At 37.2% G+C, this 25,912-nt stretch overlaps 2 protein-coding genes across 3 annotated transcripts; one reads left to right on the plus strand and one right to left on the minus strand.

The window, feature by feature from the left end:
- Positions 1–6,484: 6,484 nt before the first annotated feature.
- On the minus strand, positions 6,485–8,057 carry LOC126803433 (uncharacterized). Its single transcript, XM_050531242.1, has 3 exons — positions 7,969–8,057; positions 6,894–7,805; positions 6,485–6,758 (listed from the first exon to the last, which is right to left on the minus strand). The coding sequence occupies exons 1-3, from the start codon at positions 8,055–8,057 to the stop codon at positions 6,485–6,487; spliced, it is 1,275 nt and encodes a 424-aa protein (XP_050387199.1).
- A 7,787-nt stretch (positions 8,058–15,844) lies between these two features.
- LOC126803164 (THO complex subunit 1) lies at positions 15,845–25,782 on the plus strand. Of its 2 annotated transcripts, none has more exons than XM_050530926.1 (21): positions 15,845–15,946; positions 16,055–16,138; positions 16,438–16,512; positions 16,702–16,795; positions 17,694–17,839; positions 17,966–18,037; positions 18,983–19,055; positions 19,157–19,222; positions 19,328–19,374; positions 19,969–20,040; positions 20,197–20,319; positions 20,864–20,929; positions 21,056–21,097; positions 21,735–21,851; positions 21,946–22,028; positions 22,930–22,996; positions 23,498–23,569; positions 23,700–23,750; positions 24,500–24,559; positions 24,646–24,795; positions 25,352–25,782. In XM_050530926.1, the coding sequence occupies exons 1-21, from the start codon at positions 15,944–15,946 to the stop codon at positions 25,622–25,624; spliced, it is 1,836 nt and encodes a 611-aa protein (XP_050386883.1). In that variant the 5' UTR covers positions 15,845–15,943; the 3' UTR covers positions 25,625–25,782. The 2 variants fall into 2 exon arrangements, with proteins under 2 accessions (XP_050386883.1, XP_050386884.1); XM_050530927.1 differs by having other exon boundaries at positions 22,933–22,996.
- Positions 25,783–25,912: the final 130 nt, after the last annotated feature.

Here is a 25,912-nt window from a genome sequence, read left to right on the forward strand (position 1 = left end):
TAACTGTACTAAGCATGAAGATAACATATTTGATGAAGAAAAGGCTCAATGTAGGCTCAAATGAGGTTCAACTAAGGGGTCCCAAACATGGTACATAAAGGGATACATGGCTGTTTGGCTAAAGTGGTGGTATTCCTAAAACTCATTCATAAATCCTGTTCAAAATCATAGCATTTTATGACTTAAAAGTTTCAACAATCACAAAAGTGAGTTCTAGTAAATTTTAGAGTCCATTAAAAGCTATGACACATAGTTATTGAATATGCAAAGAATAATGAGGTTCATGAACAACAACGAAATTTCATATTACATCTCATGAAGAAAGTACACATATGCTTAAAAACTCACAGGTTGTTATGGACTTTAAACTGACCAAAACATGTATGCCATAATCAATCAATCTGAATCTCACATGTTCATACCAAATCCACATCATCAATGAAACTTACAATTTAATTCGTATGAAATGTAAACCATCATCTATGCATTTAGAGACATAATCATCATAGACTTTAGGAGCATTCTAAGACTAAATAAAGCAATACAATATTTTTTTCTTTTCTTTTTTCATTTATTTTTCCGATTTATTTGTCTTTATATCATGACACAAACAATAAATCAAAGCAAAAACAAACAATCAAAGCAAAAACAAACAATCAATGATCTTCCAACCCTACCCCACACTTAGAAAATTACATTGTTTTCAATGTAAGCTCAATAGTAAGAATGTAATTCATAAGCATAGAATAAGATCACATATACAATTCAACCATAAGAGTGAAGGGATTAGAAAATTCAAACTTCCGTAGACGACTCCTCCACAGATACGGTTGAAATTGGTTGCCTCCCATGCAATGTTTGAGTTTTATAGTCTCTCAGCCTAGACTATCTCATGTTCATTCTCCTTTAGGCGCATCTCTCACAATTGTCTCCTCATACGTGTGCTCTTCAAATGGCTCATAGTAAGACTTAAGTCGATACTCATTCACCTTAAATGCATTCCCTGTTGTATCACTTTGAATCTCAACTGCACCATGAGCAAACACGTTAGTAACAACAAATGGGCCAACCCAACGCGAACGAAGTTTCCCTAGAAATAACATAAGCCTCGAATGGAATAACAAAACTTTCTAGCCCACTTGGAACTTCTTTCCTCTTATCATTTTGTCATGGTAAGCACGAGTTTTCTCATTGTAAATCCACGAAGCATCGTAAGCCTCATTCCTAATCTCCTCAAGCTCATTGAGCTGCACTTTCAATGTAGACCTGCTTCATCCAAGCTCATGTTGAACTTCTTCACCGCCCACCATGCTATGTGCTCTAACTCCATTGGAAGGTGACATGCCTTCCCATACACCAATCTGAATAGTGACATCCCAATGGGTGTCTTGTACGCGGTCCTGTAAGCCCATAATGCATCATCCAAATGATCACTCAAATCCTTCCTTGTTGGACCTATAGTTTTCTCCAGAATTCCCTTGATTTCTCTGTTGGACACTTCTGCCATGCCACTTGTCTGAGGATGATATGGTGTCGAAACTTTGTGAGTCACTCCATACTTCATGAGCAATACCTCAATTGTCCGGTTGCAGAAATGAGAACCTCCATCACTTATCAAAACACGTGGTACTCCAAACCTGCAAAATATGTTAGTTCTTAAGAAACCTGCAACCACTTTTGAATCATTAGTCCTTGTGGCCTTTGCCTCCACCCACTTCGACACATAATCAATAGTCAATAAGATATACAAGAAACCTCTAGATAAAGGAAATAGACCTATGAAATCTATACCCCACACATCAAAAATTTCGACAGTAATAATAGGAGTAAGGGGCATTTGATCTCTCGGACCAATCTTACTTGTCCGTTGACACCTATCACAAGAAACACAAAACATGTATGCATCCTTGAAAATAGTATGCCAATAAAATCCACATTCCAACACCTTCAAAGCTGTTCTACGAGGCCCAAAATGACCTCCACATGCCTCATTATGACAGAAGTTAAGAATTGACCTATGCTCATTTTCTAGGACACATCTCATAATGACTTGATCACTACATTGTTTCCATAAATATGGTTCATCCCACATATAATATCTAGCTATTTTCTTCAATTTAGCCTTATTAGCATGCGAAAGTGTACTAGGAAAAGTTTTAGTAACTAAATAATTGACAATGTCTGCATACCAAGGCACACTTACCTCTATCCGAAAGAGTTGCTCATTTGAGAAAGTCTCACGTAGTGGCTCTCTTTCCTCATCTCGCACAATCCTACTCAAATGATCAGCCACCACATTCTTACTTCCCTTCTTATCTTGAATCTCAAGGTCAAATTCTTGAATCAGCAGTATCCACCTGATCAGCCTAGGCTTAGCATCTTTTTTAGTCATCAAATATCTTAAGGCTGCGTGGTCAGAATACACAATAACTTTAGAATACAAAAAATATGATAGAAATTTTTCTAAAGCAAAGATTATAGCCAAAGGCTCTTTTTCCGTGGTGGAATAATTTATCTGGGCCTTATTAAGAGTCCTAGACGCATAGTAAATCACTGCAGGCTTCTTTTCTCTTCTTTAGCCCAACACTGCATAGTCTGAAGCATCACACATCAATTCGAAGGGCAAGTTCCAATCCGGATGACAAATGATGGGTGCACTAGTCAACAACTCTTTCAATTTCACAAACGCTTTCTCACATGCATCATCTCATATGAACGACACCTCCTTCTGCAATAGGGTACACATAGGTCTCGCCACCATGGAAATATCCTTTATGAATCTCCTATCAAATCTTGCATGACCAAGGAAAGAACGAACCTCTCTCACAGTTGTGGGAAATGGTAAGTGATGCACAATATCAACCTTAGCCTTGTCTACCTCAATACCCTTAGCAGATATAATATGTCCCAAAACTATCCCTTGATTCACCATGAAATGACATTTTCCCCAATTAAGCACAAGGTTAGTTTCTACACACCTTCTCAAGATTAACTCTAAGTTCTCTAAACATGCATCAAAGTCTTTTCCATAAACACTAAAATCATCCATAAAGACCTCAATGATATTTTTGATAAAGTCAGAGAAAATAACAAGCCTACATCGTTGAAATGTACCTGGTGCGTTGCACAACCCAAAAGGCATGCGTCGATAGGTAAAAGTGCCAAATGGACATGTAAATGTTGTCTTCACCTGATCCTCCGGATGAATGCATATCTGGTTGTACCCACTATACCCATCTAGAAAACAATAGAACTCGTGTCCAGCTAATCTCTCAAACATCTGGTCCATGAACGGTAAAAGCATGTGATCCTTGCGTGTTGTAGCATTCAACTTCATATAATCAATGCACATCCTATGACCAGTCACCAACCTCTGGGGTACCAACTCATTCGCCTCATTTTTCACAACAGTCACCCCACTCTTTTTAGGCACAACTTGCACTGTCCGAGATAGAATAGATGACTCCACAATCAAGCAGCTTGATCACCTCATCTTTCACAATTGTCATCATTGACGTTCCCCGGCAACGGCGCCATTTGATGAATGCTCGATTACTCGACATCAATATTTAACCCTGTAAGCATCGTAAGTAGTATAAAGCAAGAGGGTATCGTTCACAAACCGGGGATCCAGCCAGGGCTTAGGATCAGAACACTTACACGAATTCATAAAGATATAAAAGGTTGATATAGTTTTTGGATTGAATCATAAAAACAGTAAACAAAACCTAAACTAATATATACATGTGATCAACCAACCAACACATAATCAATCACCAAAACAAATCATACAAAGGAAATCGAACCAAGCTCTATGTCTTTCTTCTAGCATCATGCCGAGACCATATATTGAACAACTAAGGTTGGATCATGCAATCTAAGTTCCAAATCAGTAACCTATATGCATAGACACTTGACACATTCAAGTCTTGCCACTCGGCTTCATTGAAATCTAACATGTTCATCTTACCACATAATCCCAAAGCCATGCATATCGAATTCATTAAGTATGTCACCTACTTAATCCCCAATCATGCAATTTCGAAAATCACATAGAAAAGAATAAACATGTTCATAGCATAAGTCTTTAATCCAACAACCTAAATATCATGCTACAATCGTACACATAACACTTAGAAATCAAAATTGATCAAGAACAAGGTTCGGCAGAAACCAAAAACAGAAATTCCATAAAACCAAAACATAATTTTCGAATCCTTTACATAAGTTGAATCAAGTAGCTATTTCATAGACAAAATTGAAACAAGATTACTCTACACAAATCGCAACTCATCCAAGAACAAGAATAAAACCAAAAACCGAATTGAAATAAAGAGAGAATCATGGTTACACTTTATCAATCAATCGATCCTACAAGGTGTAGCCAAGACTTCTATGGATGAAACCTCTTCTCAATCGTGCTTCAAGGCTATAGATAAAGGTGGAGAATGGTGGAATCGGTTTTAGGATTTCTTGGAAGGATGAAGGATGAATTTGGCAAAGCTATGGCTGTGTTTGTGTGTAGGGCTGATGATGTTGCTGAATGGAGAGGCCGGCCTCTATATATAGAGGTTTAGGAAGCCTTCTTGCCGTGCCATAAGGAGATAGAATCCAATTGGGAAACTGAAATCCTCTTTGTTATGGATTTGATTTATGTACTCCATATCCAACTTGATGTAGGAAACCAAGTCCAATAGGGAGATCTCTAAAGGGCAGCTCGGCAATCTCTTGGTCCAACTAGGAGTAGCTAGGCCGGCCTCCTCTTCTCCTTCTTCAACTCGAATATGATTTCCTTGTTCAACTAGGAATGCAACTCGGCAACTCTCCTTTCTTTCCAAATATGATTTGTCTTTCCTGAAAAGAAATCGTCGATTAAGGAATAGGAAAGAATGAAAATAGGAAAGTAGAGTCCTAGTCGAGTAAGGAATCCTAGCTCAATCAGGAGTTCTAATACTTAGCACAATTTCATCATCAAATCATCTAAGTTCGAAATAGCTCTATTTCAAACATACATATGACAAATATGAACCTAAAGCAACTAAATAAGAAGTAACAAAGCATAAGAATAGGGCATATAAACATTAAGAACGTCACACTTTGTGTTCCTATCAGCAATATCCTCTTAGCATCACGTGTAGGCTTGGTGCCATCCTCTAAAAGTATCATATGAACACAAGTTGTAGGGCTGATCCCCTTGATATCTGCCAAAGTCCATCCAATAACGGTCTTGTTCCTCTTAATCACATCAATCAATCTAGCTTCTTGCTGCTTACTCAGTGTTGATGACATAATAACTGGTAGAGTATCATCCTTTCCAAGGTACACATATTTCAAATGGTCTGGAAGCTCCTTCAAATCTAACTTTGGGGCCTGTACCACAGATGGTAACAATTTATTAGTGAAAATGGGAATTGACAAAAAAGAGGGATACCTTTTGTATGGTTGAGCTTCAAGGTCATTCACTATTTCGAAAATTTTGGGCTCAAAATCATCCCACTCCTCTCTTGGGACACGGTCCCCATGCTTGTCAAATCTGGCCCCTTGCTCCATAGCTAATTGATATGCTTCTAACGTCTCTGACATAACCTGTGCAATAAAATCAACAACATCCACACAAAAAAAAAACGAGTTAAGGTCAAAAACTGGGTACTTTATTGCCTAAAAAATGTTGAAGCTGATAACATCTCCATCAAACTCCATCGTCAAACTCCCATTTGCAACATCAATGCATGTCCTTACAGTCCTCATGAACGGTCTCCCCAAAAGCAGTGGAGTTGTCTCCAATGGTAATACCTCCATGTCTAGCACATAAAAATTTGCAAAAAAAATCAAGTGACTGACCTGCACAAGGACATCCTCAACATACCACTTAGTGTACTTGTTAGATTGATCTGCTAATTGGATAATCATATTATCATTCTTTAAAGGTCCTAATCCTAGTGATTGATAAACATTATATGGCATGAAATTTATCGAAGCACCTAGATCAAGCATACATTATCAAATAATGTGTTACCAATTTTACATGGGACAAAGAAACTTCCCGGATCCTTCATCTTAGGGGGTAGCTTCTTTTGGATGACAGCTGAAACAGTCTCATTCATCTTCACTACCTTTATCTTCCCTAATTTGTCTTCTTGAAGTGAAAAGCTCCTTAAGAAATTTCACATATTTAGGGATATGTATGATACACTCCAACAATGGAAGGTTAACTTGCACCTTCCTAAAGACCTCCAATACCTCATCATCAGATTTATCCTTCTTGCTCTTTTCAAACCTAGAAGGAAAAGGTACACACGAAATAGAATTAGTTTTAACTAATTCATTTAAGTTAGCATTTGTACCTTTGTGTGCTTCATGGATTGGCACACCCTCATTCTTGGAGGTAGCTGGATCTTTCTCCAAGTCATTCATCATAGTCATCTCATCACCCTCCTCAAGAACATGGGCCATTTGGGCCTTCCTAGCTCGAGCCCACTCCTTGTCATGATAGCTTGGGCTTGCTCATTCCTTGGGTAAGGTATGACACCACTTGGCAACTTCCCTTGCTCAGAAAACGGCCCATAAAGTCTACTATCTGACCCATATGCGTGTTTAGCTCCGTAATGTTCTTGATATTCGCTTGTTGACCCACCACCAAAGTTTGAGTCACGGTATTCAATTGACTTTGCCCAGCAGCTAAAGATTTCAACATCTTATCATAATTAGGAGTACTAGCCACGTTGGGAGGTGGAACATTGAGTAGTGGAGCTTGTGGTCTAAACAAATTAGCCGGACGAGGCCCAAATTTCATAGCATTCTGATGTGGCCTTAGTACATTCTCATTATTGGACCACCGAAAATTTGGATGATCATGTAGACCAGGGTTGTAGGTATTCAAAAATGGATTATACCTCTGACCTCCTTGATAACCAGGGGAATTGACTTCCTCATACCCTCCACTAGAAGCAACTTGAGGACAATGATCAGTAGGGTGCCCCTCCATACAGATTCCATAAACTTGAGCTGCACTAGTCTTCATGAAATGACTCATCATCTTGGACACCTTATCAACCTTGTCCTCTAGAGCAGAGCTTGAACTCAATTTGGTCAATTTGGTCTCATGTACCTGCCGTGTGGAACTAGCAGATGTCCCAAATTGCTGATTGTTCATGGCTCTTTTCTCCAATAGATCCTTTGCTACCACATTACTCTTGTCTAGAAATGATCCACCAACTGCTAAATTTAGAAACTCTCTCTCCATTTGTAGCAATCCTTCATAGAAATATTGAAGCAACAGACCTTCTCTAATTCCATGGGCTGGGCATGATGCTACAAGAGATTTGAACCTCTCATAGTAGTTGTAAAATGACTCATCCGGCCCTTGCTTGATACTAGTTATATGCTTCCTTATGTGAGTCACCCTTGAAGATGGAAAATATTTTGACAGAAACTCGTTCACCATTGTTGTCCATGAAGTAATCCTACCAGTAGGTACCTCAAACAACCACTTTTGAGCTCGATCCTCTAATGAATATGGAAACGCCCTCATCTTCACTATATGAATACCAGCTCCTCTAGGGCACATGGTCTCACAGTTGAACTGGAACATAGTGAAATGTTGATTGGGCTCATCTCCTGAGAGTCCATGGAACTTAGGCAAATGATGTAGGAACCCACTCTTCAACTCAAAATCACTTGTCTTGCCCTCCTCTGGAACAAGGTACGCTATGTTAGAGGATGATGTCCCCCCAACTGCTCCTTCTACTTGGCCGTTTCTAGTTTTGGAACTAGGTTTTCCTCTGTTCGGCTTTGAACTGTGGGCACTGGATCAGGTAAATTGAAATTCAATTGGCCCAAATGACACAGACTTGTCAACAATTCTAACTCTAGATCCTCAAAGAACAATGGATTGAGCCCACTACAACTTGATGAACCTGGAAATGGCGAAATGGACCCAAGTCTCTTCATTCGTAAAATGAATCTGACTCAATGAAAACGTTATCAAACTGAGCTTGAGGCTGAATTCTTTTCAGGCGTGCACTAAACTCTTCGGACCAACCACTAATCTTGGACATTTATGAGCCTAAAAAGAACAATTATTAGTAACTTTACAAAGTATGAAATACGAATATAAATAAATACAAACTTTTCTTTCTTTCACTTTCTTTCTTTTTCTCTTTCACTTTTGTTTTCTTTTCTTTCTCTTCAATTTCGTAACTTTTTTTTGTTCTTCTTTCTTTGTTCTTTTCTTTGTTTGTTATAGATTGATTGTTTTTTTAATTTTTATTTCTTTTATTCTTCATTATTATTTTTTATTATTACAAAAATTTACAAGTGTAAAGTATTACTAAGTTTAATTGATTTTATTCACACACAATCTTAACATTTAAGGTACGTGGAGCAGAGGAGCTAACTTGTGCAATGGACTAAAACAGCCCCAAGTAAGGGTCTTGCTTTATCCGATATATCTTAAAAGTTAGAATATTATTTTCTTTTAAAAATATATACATCTATTCGTATATAGTTTAGGGCAAAACAAGTAAAATCATGCAGATGTAAAATATGCGACTTGGATCGAAATAACAAATGCACTGATGAGGTATATCCACCCGACCGGCTCTAGGGTTTGCCTTCGGGCGAACCGAGAGCCAATAATGTACTACGGTGCCAGACATTAGGGAACGGTTATCACCGAATTAATAAGTCACACGATGCTGGACATCAGGACAACAAATTCACCGTGATGGTGCCCAGACATCATGAAGCGGGATTCACCATAGAATAAATAAACTTGCAGTGTCAGACATCAGTACACGGAATCACTGACTTATAAACATGCATAAAATAAATGGGTCAGTCTCGAGACAATACGACCAAAGTAAAATGCAAATGAATGCAACATGCAATAAAGACGTAAAACATATACATTTTATATATAGAAAACCACTAACCCGGAAGGTACCAGCTCACCCTAGTGAGAGGCTCACCCTACCTGATATAGCAGTGTCGAAGTCCGCGCCACAAGTCACGCTCCTCGTGCACTGCGTAGAATCGCGTCCCGCAAGCAAGTCTCATAGCTAAACAAATAGACAAAAGGGATAAGAAAGGGTCACGATGTTTTTAGTCGATTTAGTAATTGCTCGTCGACTTGACTAGTTTGACTACTCGAGTCGAGGTCTCGGGATAGTTGGTTGTTTACTTAATTGCGAGTGTGAGTTTCTGTTTAACGTACATTCGCATTTTAAATTGAAAATGCGAATGATACTAAATCGTTGAATGTTATTTTATTTTTCCGGCAAGCTAATTTCTTACGTTTATGACTCCTCGATTTCCGATCTGGGCGGAAATCGAGTTTAGCGTTTTAACCGAATTTTAGAATGGTAAAACGTTGGGAAGAACTAGTTATTTTTCCTATTTACTAAAGTCAAATAAACTTTAACGAAATTACCCTAAGATGAGGAATCAAACTGCCCAGGTAAAAAGGTTAATTACTAAAATAGTAAAAAGTAACAGTAAAAATAGAATTATTTGAATAATTACTATAAGGGAAAATAGTAATAGTAAAAAGGTAAGTTTCTTAACAGTAAAATATGTATGGTAAGACTATAATTATTGAAAGTCAACATGGGTATTTTGGTAATTTCAAAAAAGGTAGTAAAACGGTAAAATGGTAACTTTAGAAACGGTAAAACTAGGGTTTTTACCCTTTGATCTCTGATCGGCTCCTATTAAAAAATCCGGCGAAAAACCAACCAAAATCAACATGCAATTATACTAAACGAATTGAAACGACAATACGATCACAACGACATCAAAACCAAAGGAATTGGAGTTCGATTGATACCTCAATGGAGCACCGGAAAAATATCGTCGGCTCCGACGATGTTGTGCCTTCGTCCGAGCTGCTGCGACTTGATTTTCTTCTTTTTATATTCTTTATTGAGCGGTGTCGCCGTTGGGTCCCAGACACCTCTTGCAAGCTCCTGGGATTGAAGAACACACTCGCCGGAGCTCAAGAACACGCCGGCGAGTTCGGAAACAAGAAAGGTTAGAGCTTTTGGCTCAAACTCGATGGGTTCGAGGAAGGAAAGTGTTGGAGATGAGAATGGGGTTCGAATTTACCAGAAAAGGGGGGGCGATGAGGTCGCTGGAGCTAAAGGAACCGACGCAGGAGCTTCTCGCTTCGAATCACGAACTCGCCGTGACGGAGCTGCATGCCGACTCCGTTGGTACCGTCGGAGAGTGGAGAGATAGAGGGTCATGCCGGAAAGTGGCGCTAGGCGGCGTACAAGCCGCGCGGTGGTGTCTCTGCTTTGAAACAGAGGTGAGAGAGAGAGAGAGAGAGAGGTGCGACAGGGGGGGGGGAGATAAAAGGGAGAGGGAAGTGGTGGTGTGTGTGTGAGTGTATGGTAGTTAGGTATATAAAGGTTGATCTGACGGTCCAGATCAATTCGCTCAAATGGACGGTCAAGATTTAAAAACAGAAAATAGGAAATTCTTAAAATACGTTTTTAAAGAGTTAACTTCGTAAACTCGTAGGAAATTAACCGAGCGTCGGACAAATATTCCGCGAATACTCCCGCGCTAGTGACGACGCGTAGTTTAAACTACATTTTTGACATCTCGGTAAAATATCGATTAGCGTGACAATAATGCCGGAAAGATGAAGAAATTTTCTAGGGGCTCACATGGAGTCTAGCACATATATGTTAAATTCAAATGTAATAGGTGTGTTGTGCTCTTTTCCCCTTCGACCAAGATTTTATTTTCACTCACTGGGTTTTTGTTACTTGACAATGTTTTTAATGAGACAACACTCTATGCACCATTTTATCTTTAACTCGGCACAATGGGGAGTGTTGAAGAAAAAACACTATTAGTGTGCATTCGTGAAAGCAAATAAAAGAATGAGTTAATGATGTTTATGATCAACAGATGTAACGTTTCAATCACAATTATGTAGCCTTAATGACTATTGTAATTACTATTTACTTCTATTGTAATCTTGACTCCTATATAAAAGGGATGATCAATGAGATGAGTAGAACCAATTCCATATTTCCTACAACATTTCCCAAATTATAGCAGATTTGTTGATTGAAATATTTTCCATTTTGTATGAGATATGCATTAAGTGAGGGAGATCAATTTCTTCTCCTATAAATAGGCATTTGAGAAATTGTGAAGATTAGAGATTTGGAACATATAAAATAGGAAGTGATATCTTTGAGTTTATATTACTCTCTTATCTCTCATATATGATCTAGTGCTCATTGTAATAGAGTTTGTCACAAGTTAGCTTGGTATGATAGTAAAGAGATCCCGTTATAGTACCTCTACTTGTGAAAGCTCTAATCTATATTGCATTATTTATATTTGGTTGTGTGCTTAACCATAAGTATTGATTCTTATTTGCACTGTTGCACTTGAGGATCAATGATCTTTGTGATTCAATCAAAATATGTGGATTTGTTTGAAACATTCAAATATCTCATGCATTATATATATATACACATTGTAATAACCCGAATTTCGAGTTACATTTCTTGTAATTTATTGAGATTAATGAAATATTATTTTGGGTATATACATATTCTATGCCTTTTAAATAACATTCATTCAAAGTAGAAATTGGTTCAAGAACCAATAAGTCGATATTGGGTTAAGTTTTATTGACTTAAGAGTTAACTTTTAATTCATCATTCGTTTCAGAAAACTTCACTCACGAAAGTTGTAATGCTCGTCAATACGAGTTTGTAGACGCGCGACACGCTTTAATCAGATGTCGTATGTGGAATTTGTTAGCAACGGAAGTTTGATTTCCGATTTTAGAAATAGTATAAAAGGAAGTATAGGAGATTAAAGACTAAGAAAATCAGTTTTTTTTTCAAACCCAGATCGGTTAATGTTCACCCGAGCTCGGGCACTGTTCACCTGGCTCAAAATCTTCTTCGGCCGATTTCTCCACCGTCAGACTTCGCCTCGCGTCGTGCCACCTATCAAACTGACGGGCTCGACAATCTCCATCTTTTGAGCCATGCCTTGCACGCCGGCAACAACCACACACGTCGCAACAACCGCCGAAAGTTATTGCTGTGTCGGCGCCGCCTCCTCCGGCTGCTATAGTTTGAGATTCTTGGGGGATTTTACTTGTCTCATTCCCACAAAAGGAATCGAGCCAAATCAAAGTGTAAGTACTCGAATAAAAAAATTTTAATTTCTAGGGTATGTAAATAGTGTTGATTTTATGTTCTTCATCGACTAGACTGTTTAGGCTTGGATTTAGATTTTTTTGTCAACTAGAAAGTTGTTGGAAATGTTGTTTAGATTGTGGTGATGAATTTCGGTGATCATTGGTGGTCACAGGAAAAGTGGCGGTGCCGCCACTATCGGTGGCGTGTGGCGGCATGTAGGATAATGTTTCAGAGTAATGGTTTATTCAATTATGATGTGCTCGTCGATACGAGCGTTTATATAGGTCATTTGCATGTGTTAGGTTAATGCTTGAGTAAGTTAGTTGTTGTTAAAGGTTTAGTAATTCTAGGTTGAAATTGATGTTGGTTGTTGTTGGGAGTATTCTCGGTTTGTTGTTGTGTTGCTGTAGTTTTGGGGTTAAAATCGTGATTTTTGAAGGGAGAGGAGTGCAGGGGTTAGTGGTTAGTATCTAGAAGTTGTGGAGAAGTTAGTGATTTTGTTAGTTAGTTGTTTGTGTTGTGAATATTAGCTTTTTGTTGAGTTATTGCTTTTTGGTTATTTTTGGGAGAGAGACCGAGATGTTGTTTTTGGTTAAATTGGAGGGTGGTTGTTGTGAGTGAGAAAGTTCAAGGTCAAGTCCTCTTGATTAGTTTTTGTGGTTAAGGGGTGTTGGGAATGGTTTATAGTGAGAGAGAGAGAGAGAGAGAGAGAGAGGATCAAGCTCATGGTGGGTGTTCTTAGTTTTTTTTTTTGGATTTCTTGCTATAGATTAAATGCTCGTTTTTGTGTTGTCATGGCCTTGTTTACTAAGTGATACTTTCTTGTCACTTAAGTACTTATTATTGTGGAACTAAGTGAGTGAATCTCACTTGGGGTGGCAAGTTACTAGCGGGAGCGAAAAGTGTGAGTAAACCTCACGTATATGCTAGTTACTCTTGGCGGTAACTGGACAGATTTTATTATAATGTCATCAATTATATTAATGCGAGATTGTTATATACTCACATATATATATATATATATATATATATGTTTGGTGATTTAAATATGCATATCTAAATGGTAATGGGATATGCATATAATTATCATTGAGTATATATTGTTCTTATTCATGTTAGTATGTGATTAGTATATTTGTATATATATATTGTTACATTTTAATTGTGAAAGATATTTTGTATAATTTTGTTGGTTTATAAACTGTGGAGGATGAGACCAAAGGGGAATAAAATGTATCTCTCGGTAAATTGGAGGTTATGGATGAAATAATTGTATAATTGAAGTGTGTATACATATATATATATATATGTTGTTTGGCCATAAGGGAATAAAATGTACCTCAGACATTATTGTGATTATTGATAATTGTGTTGTAGCCGGGAGGGAAGAAAATGTACATTCCGGTATGATTGTTGTGTTTGGCCTTGTGTGGAGTTGTTTTTCCTTTATGGCGGCCTTTTGGCGAAAGACTTTGTGTGCGTTGTTCTGCCTTTGTGGCAGCCAGATTGGCGAAAGAAAAGTAATATATGTTGTTTTGCCTTAGTGGCGGCCCAAGTGGCAAACTAGATTTAAATGTTCTGCCTTAGTGGCGGCCTTAGTGGCGTAGGCAGTGTAGGAACCACATATTGACCGGATGTGGGGATGATTAGGTAGAGCTCTAGTCTTTATTGCCAGTTTTCTTATGAGTGTGAGTCGAGAGTCGCTTTAACCCAAAACTATCATGCATATGTTGGGTTGTTGTTGTGAGTTGTGTTGTTCTGCATGTGTTGTGTGTTTTATGCATGCGTTGCGAGTTGTTTTGATTGTTGAGACATTCGTTGCGTTGATGTTGTTAGGTTGAGTATTTATATTAAGTTTACTCATACCAACTGTGAAGCTGACCATGTTTGTGTTTACAACCCTAGTGTACCATTATTGGTGCAGAGGGTAGTATAGCAGGGACTACGCAGTAGTTGAGATGTAGGGATTGGGTAGCGTGACAAGAGAGTGTTGTTTTTGCTTTCTGTTCATTTTCCTATTTTTTTTGTGAGGCTTGTGAGAGATGAAAACAATACATCTTTACATTCGTGTAATTATGTTTATGTTTACAGTTTGTAATCCAAGTGGTTTGATAAACTTGGTAAAGATATTCAGCTGCCGTAACATAATTTCATTTATTGAAGTTATATCAGAGTGTTAGCATCCTTAAATTTGAAATTTTATTGTTCAGAATTTTGGGATGTTACACACACACACATGCTTATGGGTTAGTTGGGGTTAACGATTTTGGTAGATGAAGAAAAAGAGAGGAAGATAATTATTGTTTAGTGCGTTTACCATGCATCTCTATTTTATGTAATTATTGTTTAATGATTCATACATATATGCCTCTGTGTTATTAGGCATCAACGATTTAGAGAAGAGAAAGAGACAAATACAGAACTTGGGAAAAACATTTGTTGCATTAGCTAATGTCATAGCTTTCTTTTGTGTTGATTATATTAATTGAGCATTCATTGCATTTTGTATTCTCTCTAGGGTTTACATATCACATGCATAAATCATTCATGCATTTAGATTAAACCATTCATTCATCTCATGAACATATATTGGTGAGGTTCATTGAGAGGGAATTAAGTCTTGTGTGGCCAGGACTCGTGTGGCTCAAATCAAGACCTTCGTGGCATTCGAAACCTGTGTGGCTCAACTCAAGACATTCACGGCGATCAATACCTTCGTGGCATCAACGACCTTTATGGCGACAAAGCTCTGTGTGACTTTGTAGAACCCTTGACTGAGTATATTCAAGTGTGAAGTGAAATATACTTTTGAGAATTATTATTACAATTGTACTCTATGTGTTGACAATTGTATTTGATTAAATTCAATAGTAAAGTCATTTTACTTCAATATTCCGCTGCTTATTTAATTTCCATCTAGTATTTTCAATCATGAGCAATCAACTCCAAATTCATATCAATACCCCAATTTGATAGTTTGTCCTCATCAAGGTCTACTTTCTATGATGATCAATTGTTTATGGTCGAATAAGAAAGTGGGTTCAGTAGCAATAGATTAAATTTATCTAGTTGACTAAAAGCCAAGGTTCTTATCTTGAGGAACGAATTCAAGTATATCCATGGACTTATCTTGAACTTATGATTGAAGATGCTATTGTGCTAGCAATGAACTTCCGGCCGTATTGACGATATTACTCAGTTTGCCTTCTCCATCCTATGAAGGTGGCAATTCATGTATTGGTTGCACCCTCCTCTGCGTGATGAAACGACATAAATTTGAGAGACAACATATTGGTTTATTGGTTCTACGACATTGCTTTAACTTTCCAATATGCCACCATTCTTGTAAAGTAAATAGAGGTTGTCGTGATGATGTTATCGGCTAATTAGTGTAGGTTTAAATACATCATCGTACATTATAGTGTCTCATGTTACTATTATGGAGGTTCTATTGAGGCTCATTATAAAAATGAGGTTTTGGCTACATGTCCCCTTAAGTATTCATCTGTTTCATCAATAAAGGCATGATGCCTGCCCTCATATAGCCTTTTATCAAAAAAAAAAAAAACAGTAATAATGGTCTGAAAAAGTGTATGTAATGGTAAATTTTGTTTTTTTTTTGTTACAAATGTTATGGAAAGTTTGGTAACAACCAAGTGACCAAGTACCGCATATAAATGAAAGGAGCTCCCAACAAAAAATCCATAAAACAAAAAGAAGCCCCTAAATTCGAAGGGCTCAGGAAGAAGATCGCCGGTTGATTCAACATGGTCAGTCCTCCCCTTCTTTTCATCTCAATTGTTTAGGGTTTCATTGTTGTTCGTGCTCCACATACGCTCATGCTCCTCCCCTCTTTCTGTCTTTCTCTTGTTCCCCAGGAAGTGTTCAGAACTGCGATACTTCAACCAGCCCCGCCTGAAAGCTTTGCGTTACGGATTGTTCAGCAAGTCATTAAGCCTCAGGTAGTCCCTCTACACCTCTCATCTTCACCATTGCTAAAAACTTTACAGTTCACCGCACCCGAATGATCGAATTCGATGCCTTTCTTTTAGTAATTGTAGGGTTTTAAGGCTCCTATGCCCCTTCAGTCCTGCAGTGTGTGAATTTTTTTAGATGATTAGGTATTCTATGCGTATGCCATGGATATATTTGATGAGTGTGTATGAGAAGCATCTGCGACGAGTCAAGTTGAATGTTTTATGTTTTGGGGTTGTGGGATTTGGTGAATTTTTATTGAAGCTGATTGACTTGTGTATGACAGAAAGGGACCAAGTTGGTGCAAGATGAGAATCAACTGTTGGAAAATATCCTCCGGACTTTGCTTCAAGAACTGGTGGTATGTTTTTCCCCCTACCTTGTGAGACTAAATAGTTTTGTTTCTTGTCTTAAATGAGATGAAATATATCTCCCATCGGCTCATTTTTTTATTTTCTTTTATCATTTACATCACCATAATTATATTTCAAGAGTGCTTTTGTTTTTCCTTTTGAAGTTTAATGCCGAGTATCTGATATTTGTAGTACAGTCTTCTGCAGTGCAGTCCGGGGAGCAGATAATGGAGTATGGTCAATCAATTGATGATGGAGAAGCTACAAGAGGGCATATTCCACGTCTTCTAGGTCTGTACATGTCTTTATAAGCACTTAGTTCTTTTCTTTGTAATCAATGTGCATGAATTCCTTTATCTATGAAACTTGCTCTTTTGTAATCCTTCAGAATTAGTGTTCTGACATGTAAGTAGATGGGCTTCTTGTTGGTTGTAGCGTACTCATATAGATCTTAAAATTGTCTGATAGTAATTTAATAATTGTCTTTTGACGTGTAGATCACAGTTAATATCAATTCGATAAAAATCCATGGTGACTGCTGATTTGCAATTCTAGTACCATATGCTCTGCAATGTATGACAAAACATGTAGATCAACTATTTGGATTAAGAAATTAATATAGGCTTGAGTTACAGTAGATTAATAGAAAGGGTATCATACTGTACCATATATTGGATAAGATTGGGGTATTGTCAGTTAATAAATGATTTTATATTCCCTTGACAAGTAGATCACACAATATTGAGATGTAAAATCCACAACAACTTTCGATTTGCAATTGTAGTACCCTATATCCTGCAACGTAGAACAAAAAGTGTAGATAAGCTATTTTTGGATTACATAATTCGCAGGTTGATATATAGTAGGGTCATAGAAGGGGTTTTTTTACGATACCAGGTGTGATTTAGTAACTTCATTGTGGTGGAAGGGATTGGGGGCCTACGACTAAACCAAAGAAAGGGGCTGGTGTGATGTATCTTTATCCTACTTAATGGATCAAATCAGTGCCTTGATGAGTCCTGAATACTTGATGCTGAATATGAGGAAGTATGTAGGCAATAAATAGGGGATTCGGGAATTAGGGAGTGAGAAGATGATTTATGATTCTGTAGCTTCTCTCTCTCTCTCTCTCTCTCTCTCTCTCTCTCTCTCTCTCTCTCACTTCATATTGTTACCATTGTGTTACCAGATGTTGTGTTGTATCTTTGTGAGAAAGAGCATGTGGAAGGTGGCATGATATTTCAGCTATTGGAAGACTTGACAGAGATGTCTACTATGAGAAACTGTAAAGACGTTTTTGGTTATATAGAGAGTAAGCAAGATATACTAGGGAAGGTTTGTGCTTTGACATTTGTCAGAAGATGTTCTTCACAGTTTTCTTTTTCCTTAATTTTTATGGATTCACTTTTAGAATATAGGACTTTTGATTCTCTTTAATTTTGATGGATTGACTATATGCAGCAAGAGCTTTTTGCCAGAGGGAAACTTGTTATGTTGAGAACATGCAATCAACTTCTTCGTCGTCTATCCAAGGTGGCTACTGATCATGCTAGTGATTATTTAGTTAATGAATCAATATAGTTTTCCTTATTGTGTGATTTACTTTGTTATATCATAAATACCAGAAATTGTTCATGCTATCTACTAAGTCACTTTCAAAGCTGAGTTTGCAATATTTATTAGTTTCTTAACTGTATTCGTGCTCAGGTATATGTTTACTGTTGGCATTAACAGAAATGTATATCGTCAAAAATTAAATATGCAGTTACCACCAAACCTGATAACTTGTTAATGAAAACAATCTAGTTCAATCGGTGGAAAAGGAGTCCACAATTCTCAAGAATTAGAGCCTTAATATCATCAAACTGCCTTGTCTTTACAACTGAATCATAAGTGTAATGCAGAAGCAGCTTTTAAATATGTAGGATCAGAAAAATAAAGAACTGTGAAATCTTCACAAACTGGAACCCAAAGACATTTCAAATAAATGTGGCTTCCTCCTCTTGTAGTTTGACGGTGATGCATTCTCTTATGTTGTTTGGTAGGAAAGTTCTTCACGTCTGTTTTCCTCACATGACTTCTTAGCTAATAGTAAGCAGTGACTAATTGGGTTATTTGGTTGGAATGTATTTACATTTGGTGAAAAGTCGGGGGATATAGATTTATTTTGCTATAGTATTATATCATAACTATGTTTGGATGATGCTCTAGTGAGGACCTTTAAAATAAGGTCTCCATGAGGACCTTCAAATCAACAGTGGGATGACTTGTGCGTTAAAGACCACTCATCCAACCCATAGACTTGAAAGCCCTCATTTTATAGTCCTTTACTAGAGATTCTCCCTATATGGTTTATATAGTTATATATGATATTTTGCGCCTCCACTGGCAATCTGGCATCTGTATTTAGTATCTTTTAACTCATCCAATAGTTTTGAGCATTTGACATGTACGCATTTTTTGGAATTTCACTTGAAGGCAAATGACGTTGTTTTTTGTGGACGAATTCTAATGTTTCTAGCACACTTTTTCCCGTTGTCTGAGCGCTCAGGTACTTGGTGGCCATCAACTGTACTGTTCACGTTGATTAACTGTTGTCTTCTGATCTTCTCTTTTGATTAATTGCTTCGGTTATATGGCTAATGCTTGCAGCTGTGAATATCAAAGGAGTTTTTAACACGTCCAATGAAACGAAGTATGAGAAAGATGCCCCTGATGGTATGCATACAATACTTACATTTGACTGTCAGTATATATAGCTAAATTTTTGCCTGTCAATATTTATCTTGTTATCATACCTGAAATCTGCTGCACAATTTTCAGGAATTTCAATTGATTTCAACTTTTACAAGACTTTCTGGAGTTTACAGGTAAGTTATGGTACATAATAGCTTGTTTTTTTTTTTTTTTTACAATTTTATGTTTACAAATTAAATTTCTGAACATAAAGCAAATAATTGGTGGAACTCGTTTATGATATCAAGTAAAGAACTTCATCAAAACAATTTGCTACCAGTGTTAAAGTCGAGCCACATCAATAGTCAAATGACGTTTTTGATGGACGATGTTTGCAATTTTTCATGTCTTGAAATGAGACAAAAAGCTTCCCTTAGTAGGAACAACTAGTGCTGCATGTCTAATAAATGTAAGTTGACTGAATTCATCAAAATATCATTGCTAACAGGAATAACATAAAGGTCTCACTATTTATTTTTCCATCGGATGGATGCCAACTGTGGGCTAATCTTACCACCAGATAAAGATCCAAAATATTATCAAATGTCTTCCAGCTGCATTCGAGTCTGTAACATTAAGTATCTCATACCTATGTAATAAGCTCGTTGGGGTGCCTGTAACCAGAAGTATAAAGTCACAGTGTGGAGTTGTTTCAGTTGGCATGAGATAGATTGCTCGAAGGTTCTCCAATTTGATTGTTGAGATACTTGTCTGTTTGGATTTTTCAGGAATACTTTTGTAACCCTGCTCCCTTGACTGTTGCTCCTACCAAGTGGCAGAAATTTACATCCACTTTAAAGGTATAGCAGATATCTCCTGATAAATTCTATTTGCATTTTTGGGTTTCTTTCCTGAAAAAAGAAAAGAAAAACAAATATCTTTATGATAAGACAGTTTGTCTATTATTTCTGTATTACATTTTCATTTACATATGCTTTTCTTAACTTATTATTTAGGTTGTTCTAAATACCTTTGAAGCTCAACCACTAAGTGATGAAGAGGGAGATGCCAATAATTTGGAGGAGTCGGCAAATTTCAGCATAAAGTATCTGACAAGCAGTAAGCTGATGGGTTTGGAGGTTGGTAATGGTGGACCATTAGTTGATGTTCTTTGCAGAGTAGTGTTTTCCAAATCAGTTTGGACACACCCATCCAAACTCTCCATTATTTGCGTACCTATTGGTGTAGATCAATTTCAGAACCAGTACTTTTGTTAATATTCCCTTTAAAGTTCATTCTCTGCAAAAAAAAAAAAAAGTCAACCGAATCAGTTTCAGAGATCTTATATACTCATCGAAAGAATGAACACATCTATAATGTTTATGAAAGCTGATGGTTATGGTAAGCATGGAACAAATGGGATAGTATAGCTAAGGATTGTCATTCTCATGACGAACTGTCTATTTGTTTGATGCAGTTTGATGACTAACCAATGTCCAATTTAGGAATGGTTGTGTATATGTATAGTTCTGATAATGATACTGCACAAGGTAATAGAAAATAGGGTAGAATTCTGATGAGTATGTTCTACTCTTTTTAATGTTTGGGTAGGAGATCATTTTAGAATGGTTAATACCTTTATTTTCTCTGGTTCTTATTATTTTAATTTTTTGGTTGGATTAGTTAAAGGATCCGAGTTTCCGAAGACACATTCTTGTGCAGTGCCTCATATTGTTCGATTATCTGAAGGTAATTTATCAAAGGAGATAATATTTTACGTCAGTTCCCACTTATGACCAGTTCTAATGTCCTTTCTCAACCTTCAATTTAACTTCAATTTGATAGATATTCTAACCACATCTTATCTGGTTGTAGGGCCCAGGAAAAAGTGAAAAAGATTTGCCTTCTGAAAGCATGGTTAGTGCTGTATGAAATGGGGACTATTGAGTTTTCTTACACATGTCATGTATTATTTACCTCCAAATTTTAGAAATTGAGAGGAAAGATGAATCTAAAAGTACCACAGGGTTTTCCCCAATTATTACTATAACTATTTATTTGTGCATGTGCATCTATGTTAAAAATTATGTATTTAATAAGAACCCAGGTGCTTTGTATTGTTTTCAATAACAAATTGATTTTTCAGTTACTATTTATTTTCACTAAAGTTGAGGCTTGGAATCCAGTCAACCTGGGAGGCTTTGGCTGTCATGTCTATTTCATCAATTACCTGTTATTTTCTTAAAAAGAAACCTTGTGGTGTATCTGCATAATTGAATGGTCCTTGTCTGCATCTATGCCCTGAAAACGATCTCGTCAGCTAATTAAATTGTAATTGGAGATTATATTTTGCTCTATTACATGAGCACTCACTCAAGTAGTGACTGCTTTGTTGCTGCTTAACATTCCGATTTTTGTTTATTTTGCGCCTATTTTGTTAAGAGGCTTTAATTAAATTTAAATATGCTTTATAAAAATTCAGTTGTGATTGGATACTTTTATAGCATGTACTGTATTGACAAGATGGCTAAACAATTGTTGCTGTCAATTTCAGAAAGAAGAAATAAATTCTCACGAGGAGCACGTGAAGAAACTGCTCGAAATGACTCCACCAAAGGGGGAAAGTTTTCTACATAAGATTGAGCATATACTAGAACGTGAGAAGAATTGGGTGTGTGCACTTTCGTTCTCCATCTGCAACCCCCTATAAAGAATTTCAAAACTTTTACTATGCTTGACATAAACTGCATTTAATCTATGTTTAGGTATGGTGGAAACGTGATGGTTGCCCGCCATTTGAGAAGCAGCCGATAGAGAAGAAAACGGTTCAAGATGGAGCCAAAAAGCGGTATGCAGTTGTAGTAGCGAGTTTGTTCAAGTCTGTTGTGCTCTTTAATTTATAATGTTTCAAGATGAACAATTTATAGGACAGAAAATATCATCTCTTTTTAAAAAATTTCCTTGAATTTATGTTATAGGATAGGAAAATCATCCTTTATTTATCCTTTTAAAAAGACGTAAAGACAAAAAAGAAACACATTACCATATGTATGTGGCAGCAATTACAAATCAACTAGATCTTCTTAGTATCCTGAATTCCCTATGTGCAGTAAATTTTGGCTTCATGTCTTCTTGCTCATATCAATATCCTTACAAGCTAAAATGCATGATTACATAGTCAAGACTTTCGATGACCTAAATTCTGAGTGAATGCCCTCTGTATTTGAGATTGATGCAGCACACTGGCTGCTAGGAAACCAGGATCACAAACTCATAAGATTTATAGGACGAACACACTGATTTTAGAAAATAAGATTCACTCCCAGGCTTCACAGCCTAGTCTAGGCTTCACACCCAGAATGCTACAATTTAGGAATCTGTCCCAGGTTCCTCACCTCAATCTAGGCTTCTCGCCAATCACATCACAGGACAACTCAGAAAGTCTGATAACATAATATTCAACAAAACATACCTCAGCCACTAGGCTTTTACACTTATTTATACTAGAGTAGATAACTGACATTAACTAGCATTGAAGACTCATTAGGATTCCTAATTTTCTAAAACTGAAGCATAAAGACCTAATATAGGACAACTTTACGCTCCTGAACTGAAATGAACCTTAAAAGACATGAAACAGAAATTTGAAAGGACCCCCAAAGGAGTTTTCCCTCATTTTTGCTTATAAAACTTAGGTTTGACTGTGATTTCCGCATCAGTTATCATTACTTTTCATTCTAATTCCCCAGAAGGCCGAGGTGGAGGTTGGGGAATAAAGAACTCTCACAGTTGTGGAAGTGGGCAGATCAGAATCAGGTATGAAAGTCAGTCAAGCTTACTGCATATGATGTGATATTCTGTATAGCTTAAATGAGACGGCTTTACTCAAGGGGTGAAGAGTGTCTTGAATTATAGTACCCGTTCTGTAAGCTTGATTCTATTGCAACTCACAAGCCACAAGAACAAGCTGATTATATATGGTTAATATTGAAGCAACGAGATTGAACATAGTCTACTAAGTAGAGTCAGAGATGTTAACCACAGAAATATCCATACGACACTCATGATGATTGTTAACTGAAAAGTCAAGCACACTTACCGAAACCTATTTTCTGGGATCTTATCCTCTATATGAGGGGTGCATGTAAATTTTTCATTTGACACTAATTCTGGCACTCTGCACATATGGAGATTAGAGTCACCCTAAAATAAGTTTGGAAATAATAGTAGAGGTCATCAGGTCAATCCGGATTATAAAGATTTGGCAATTCTCATTTGCATGCAATAATTTTCCGCTCGTGTGTTTACGGCATGCAGAATGCTTTAACTGATCCTCAACGTATCCAGACCCCTGCCATCTCTGAGTATTGGAAACCCTTGGCTGAGGACGTAAGTTCCTTTGTTGCATCTCAATGGCACCTATTAAATTTTGCTTTTGGGGGTGTGTTATTTTCCCATCTTATTGTACGAGATTGCATGTTCTCCAATAAACTGAATAGAAGTACTTTTGGAACCACAGATGGATCCAGCAGCTGGAATAGAAGCTGAATACCACCACAAAAATAACCGAGTGAGTTTTCTTTCTCTGAAGGACCTACTCTGGCTTAGTCTGAGCTTTGTAACTGTCCATACCCTTTAAAGTTATTTCATTTAGTTACCTGAATTTTTCTTTCTGCAGTCTGACTGTGCGTCAAATTTTGTTTGGAAGCCGTTTAGGCTGGCAATGTTTTAATACAAGGAACATACTTGTATTAGGAGAAAATTGAAAATGGCAACAAACGGAACTGATCCTTCTTAATGACCCCAAAGAAGCTGAGAACTAGAAAGCTCAAAGAAAGCCAAACTAGAGCCCATTGGCCGAATTTCAAAGAAGGCTTCAGGAATAACTCCCTTAAAAATCTTAACCTATGCCCTGAGTAATGCCCAGAATTTAACTGTATAACACAAACATCTACCCCCTGACCTCTCACAGATATATTTACTACTGTTGTACAAGGACAGTATAGTTTTCTTGGTCAATTAGGGAGAACTTAAACTGTAAATGAAATGCAGAGGATAGCACAATAACACCATTGGGAATGAATTGGGCAAAAGTTTCATGACCTGGATCATATTTTCAAGCTGTGTGTTGGTGCCAAATTGCTGTATCAGCATTAATATGATCAATTAAGTACTTGATATAAGATGGTATCATTGCTAATATATACTTCTTGCTCTGCTCAAAAGTGCCACGATGTGTTTGTGTTTGATTAATGCTTTTCAAATTTTGTTGTTGGATTGTCGGATTGGGAGACTAATTATTTATTTAATTTTATGCAGGTTTACTGCTGGAAAGGCCTTCGATTTTCAGCTAGACAAGACTTGGAAGGGTTTTCTAAAGTATGATTAACCTTGCTACCTTCTTTCATTTTTATCCTAGATAAATTTATTCATGAAGTTTCATGTTCGTATTGATATAATCACAGTTTACAGAGTATGGAATTGAAGGAGTGGTACCCCTAGAACTTCTGCCTCCTGAACTACGTGCCAAGTACACCCCTAAAAATAATGACAAGTCCAAACGTGCTAAAAAAGAAGATACAAAGGGTTCTGAGCATCAAGTGGAAGAAAATCAGGTATAATTGGCAGTTTAGCATTTTCTAGTGTTTTTTTTTCAATCACATATTGGGTAGATGGAATATTGAAGAAGAAAAAAGTTTGTTTTACTGCCTTCATGTGATATCCAATGACACGATAACTAAGCAGGTGCTTGTCATCATTGTTAAAGACAAGTATGTTTGAGTTTCTTTTCTTTGTTTGAATATCTTTTGTTGGATGTTTGTCTGGCTTCTTTATATGGTTTGGTATCCGATCATGTTTAAGTTTTGGTTAATGTCATCCTCTGTGTACTTGTACCATTTTCTTTTAGCCTGTTTTATCATTCTTTCTCACGTTTGGAGGCTAGGCTTATAATCTACCTAAATTTGTATGACTAGTTTGCATAAACAAATACTGGAAAATGAATTTGTCTCTAGATCCTTAGATATTGTACACCTTGATTTCTGCAGTTTATAATAGCTAAAAACTTGCATCCCTATAATCATACATGCTTCTATTTCTCTCTCTATCTTTTCCTTTAAATGCCTTGTTACATCTATTGGTGACGTAACATTCTCCTTGGTGTGGCTAAAGATTGCCGCAGCTGCAACTGAGGTAGATAGTGAAGGACTCAGAACTGATGGTGGGGCCTTCGTGGCTCCATTAGACGTTGATTACACCACCGCTGTTGGCAATACGTCCCAAGGTGGCAGTCCAATGGCAGATGAAAATCAGAAGCAAAGTTCTGATACTGATGGTGGTCCAGAGGCAGGGCAGTTGGAAGACGATGCTGAGGTGGATGCTGAGGTGGATGCCGAGGGGGATGCTGGGATGATAGATGGAGAGATGGAACCGGAGGTTGATTAGATCGAGTTAGCTGAGCTTCCCCTAAAAAATGAAGGGCGGCAGTATGTAATTGAACAGATGTCATAATAGCATCATGTGGAGACATATTTGACAATGATATATGAGACTTTGTCGGATCCATTTGTTATATCAATTAGCTAGCGTTGATTGTGGAGCAATGATATATGTGACTTTGTAGGATCGATTTGTTATATCAATTAGCTAGCGTTGATTTATGTGATCCCTGATCTGCCAATATGCGGCTACCTAGTGATATATATCTACTAGTACATTATAATTTATTTCAAA

This window comes from Argentina anserina, chromosome 7 (genome assembly GCF_933775445.1).
Source record: "Argentina anserina chromosome 7, drPotAnse1.1, whole genome shotgun sequence".
Classification (NCBI taxonomy): Eukaryota; Viridiplantae; Streptophyta; class Magnoliopsida; order Rosales; family Rosaceae; genus Argentina; species Argentina anserina.

Coding starts and splice junctions, on each gene's coding strand:
- LOC126803433 (XM_050531242.1), bottom strand. CDS start 8,057: ATGTCCAAGATTAGTGGTTGGTCCGAAGAGTTTAGTGCACGCCTGAAA. Junction 7,806..7,968: donor TTTGATAACGTTTTCATTGA/GTCAGATTCATT, acceptor TACCTGATCCAG/TGCCCACAGTTCAAAGCCGA. Junction 6,759..6,893: donor GGTTATCAAGGAGGTCAGAG/GTATAATCCATT, acceptor TAATTTGTTTAG/ACCACAAGCTCCACTACTCA.
- LOC126803164 (XM_050530926.1), top strand. Junction 17,840..17,965: donor AGCAAGATATACTAGGGAAG/GTTTGTGCTTTG, acceptor GACTATATGCAG/CAAGAGCTTTTTGCCAGAGG. Junction 24,560..24,645: donor ACTTGGAAGGGTTTTCTAAA/GTATGATTAACC, acceptor ATATAATCACAG/TTTACAGAGTATGGAATTGA.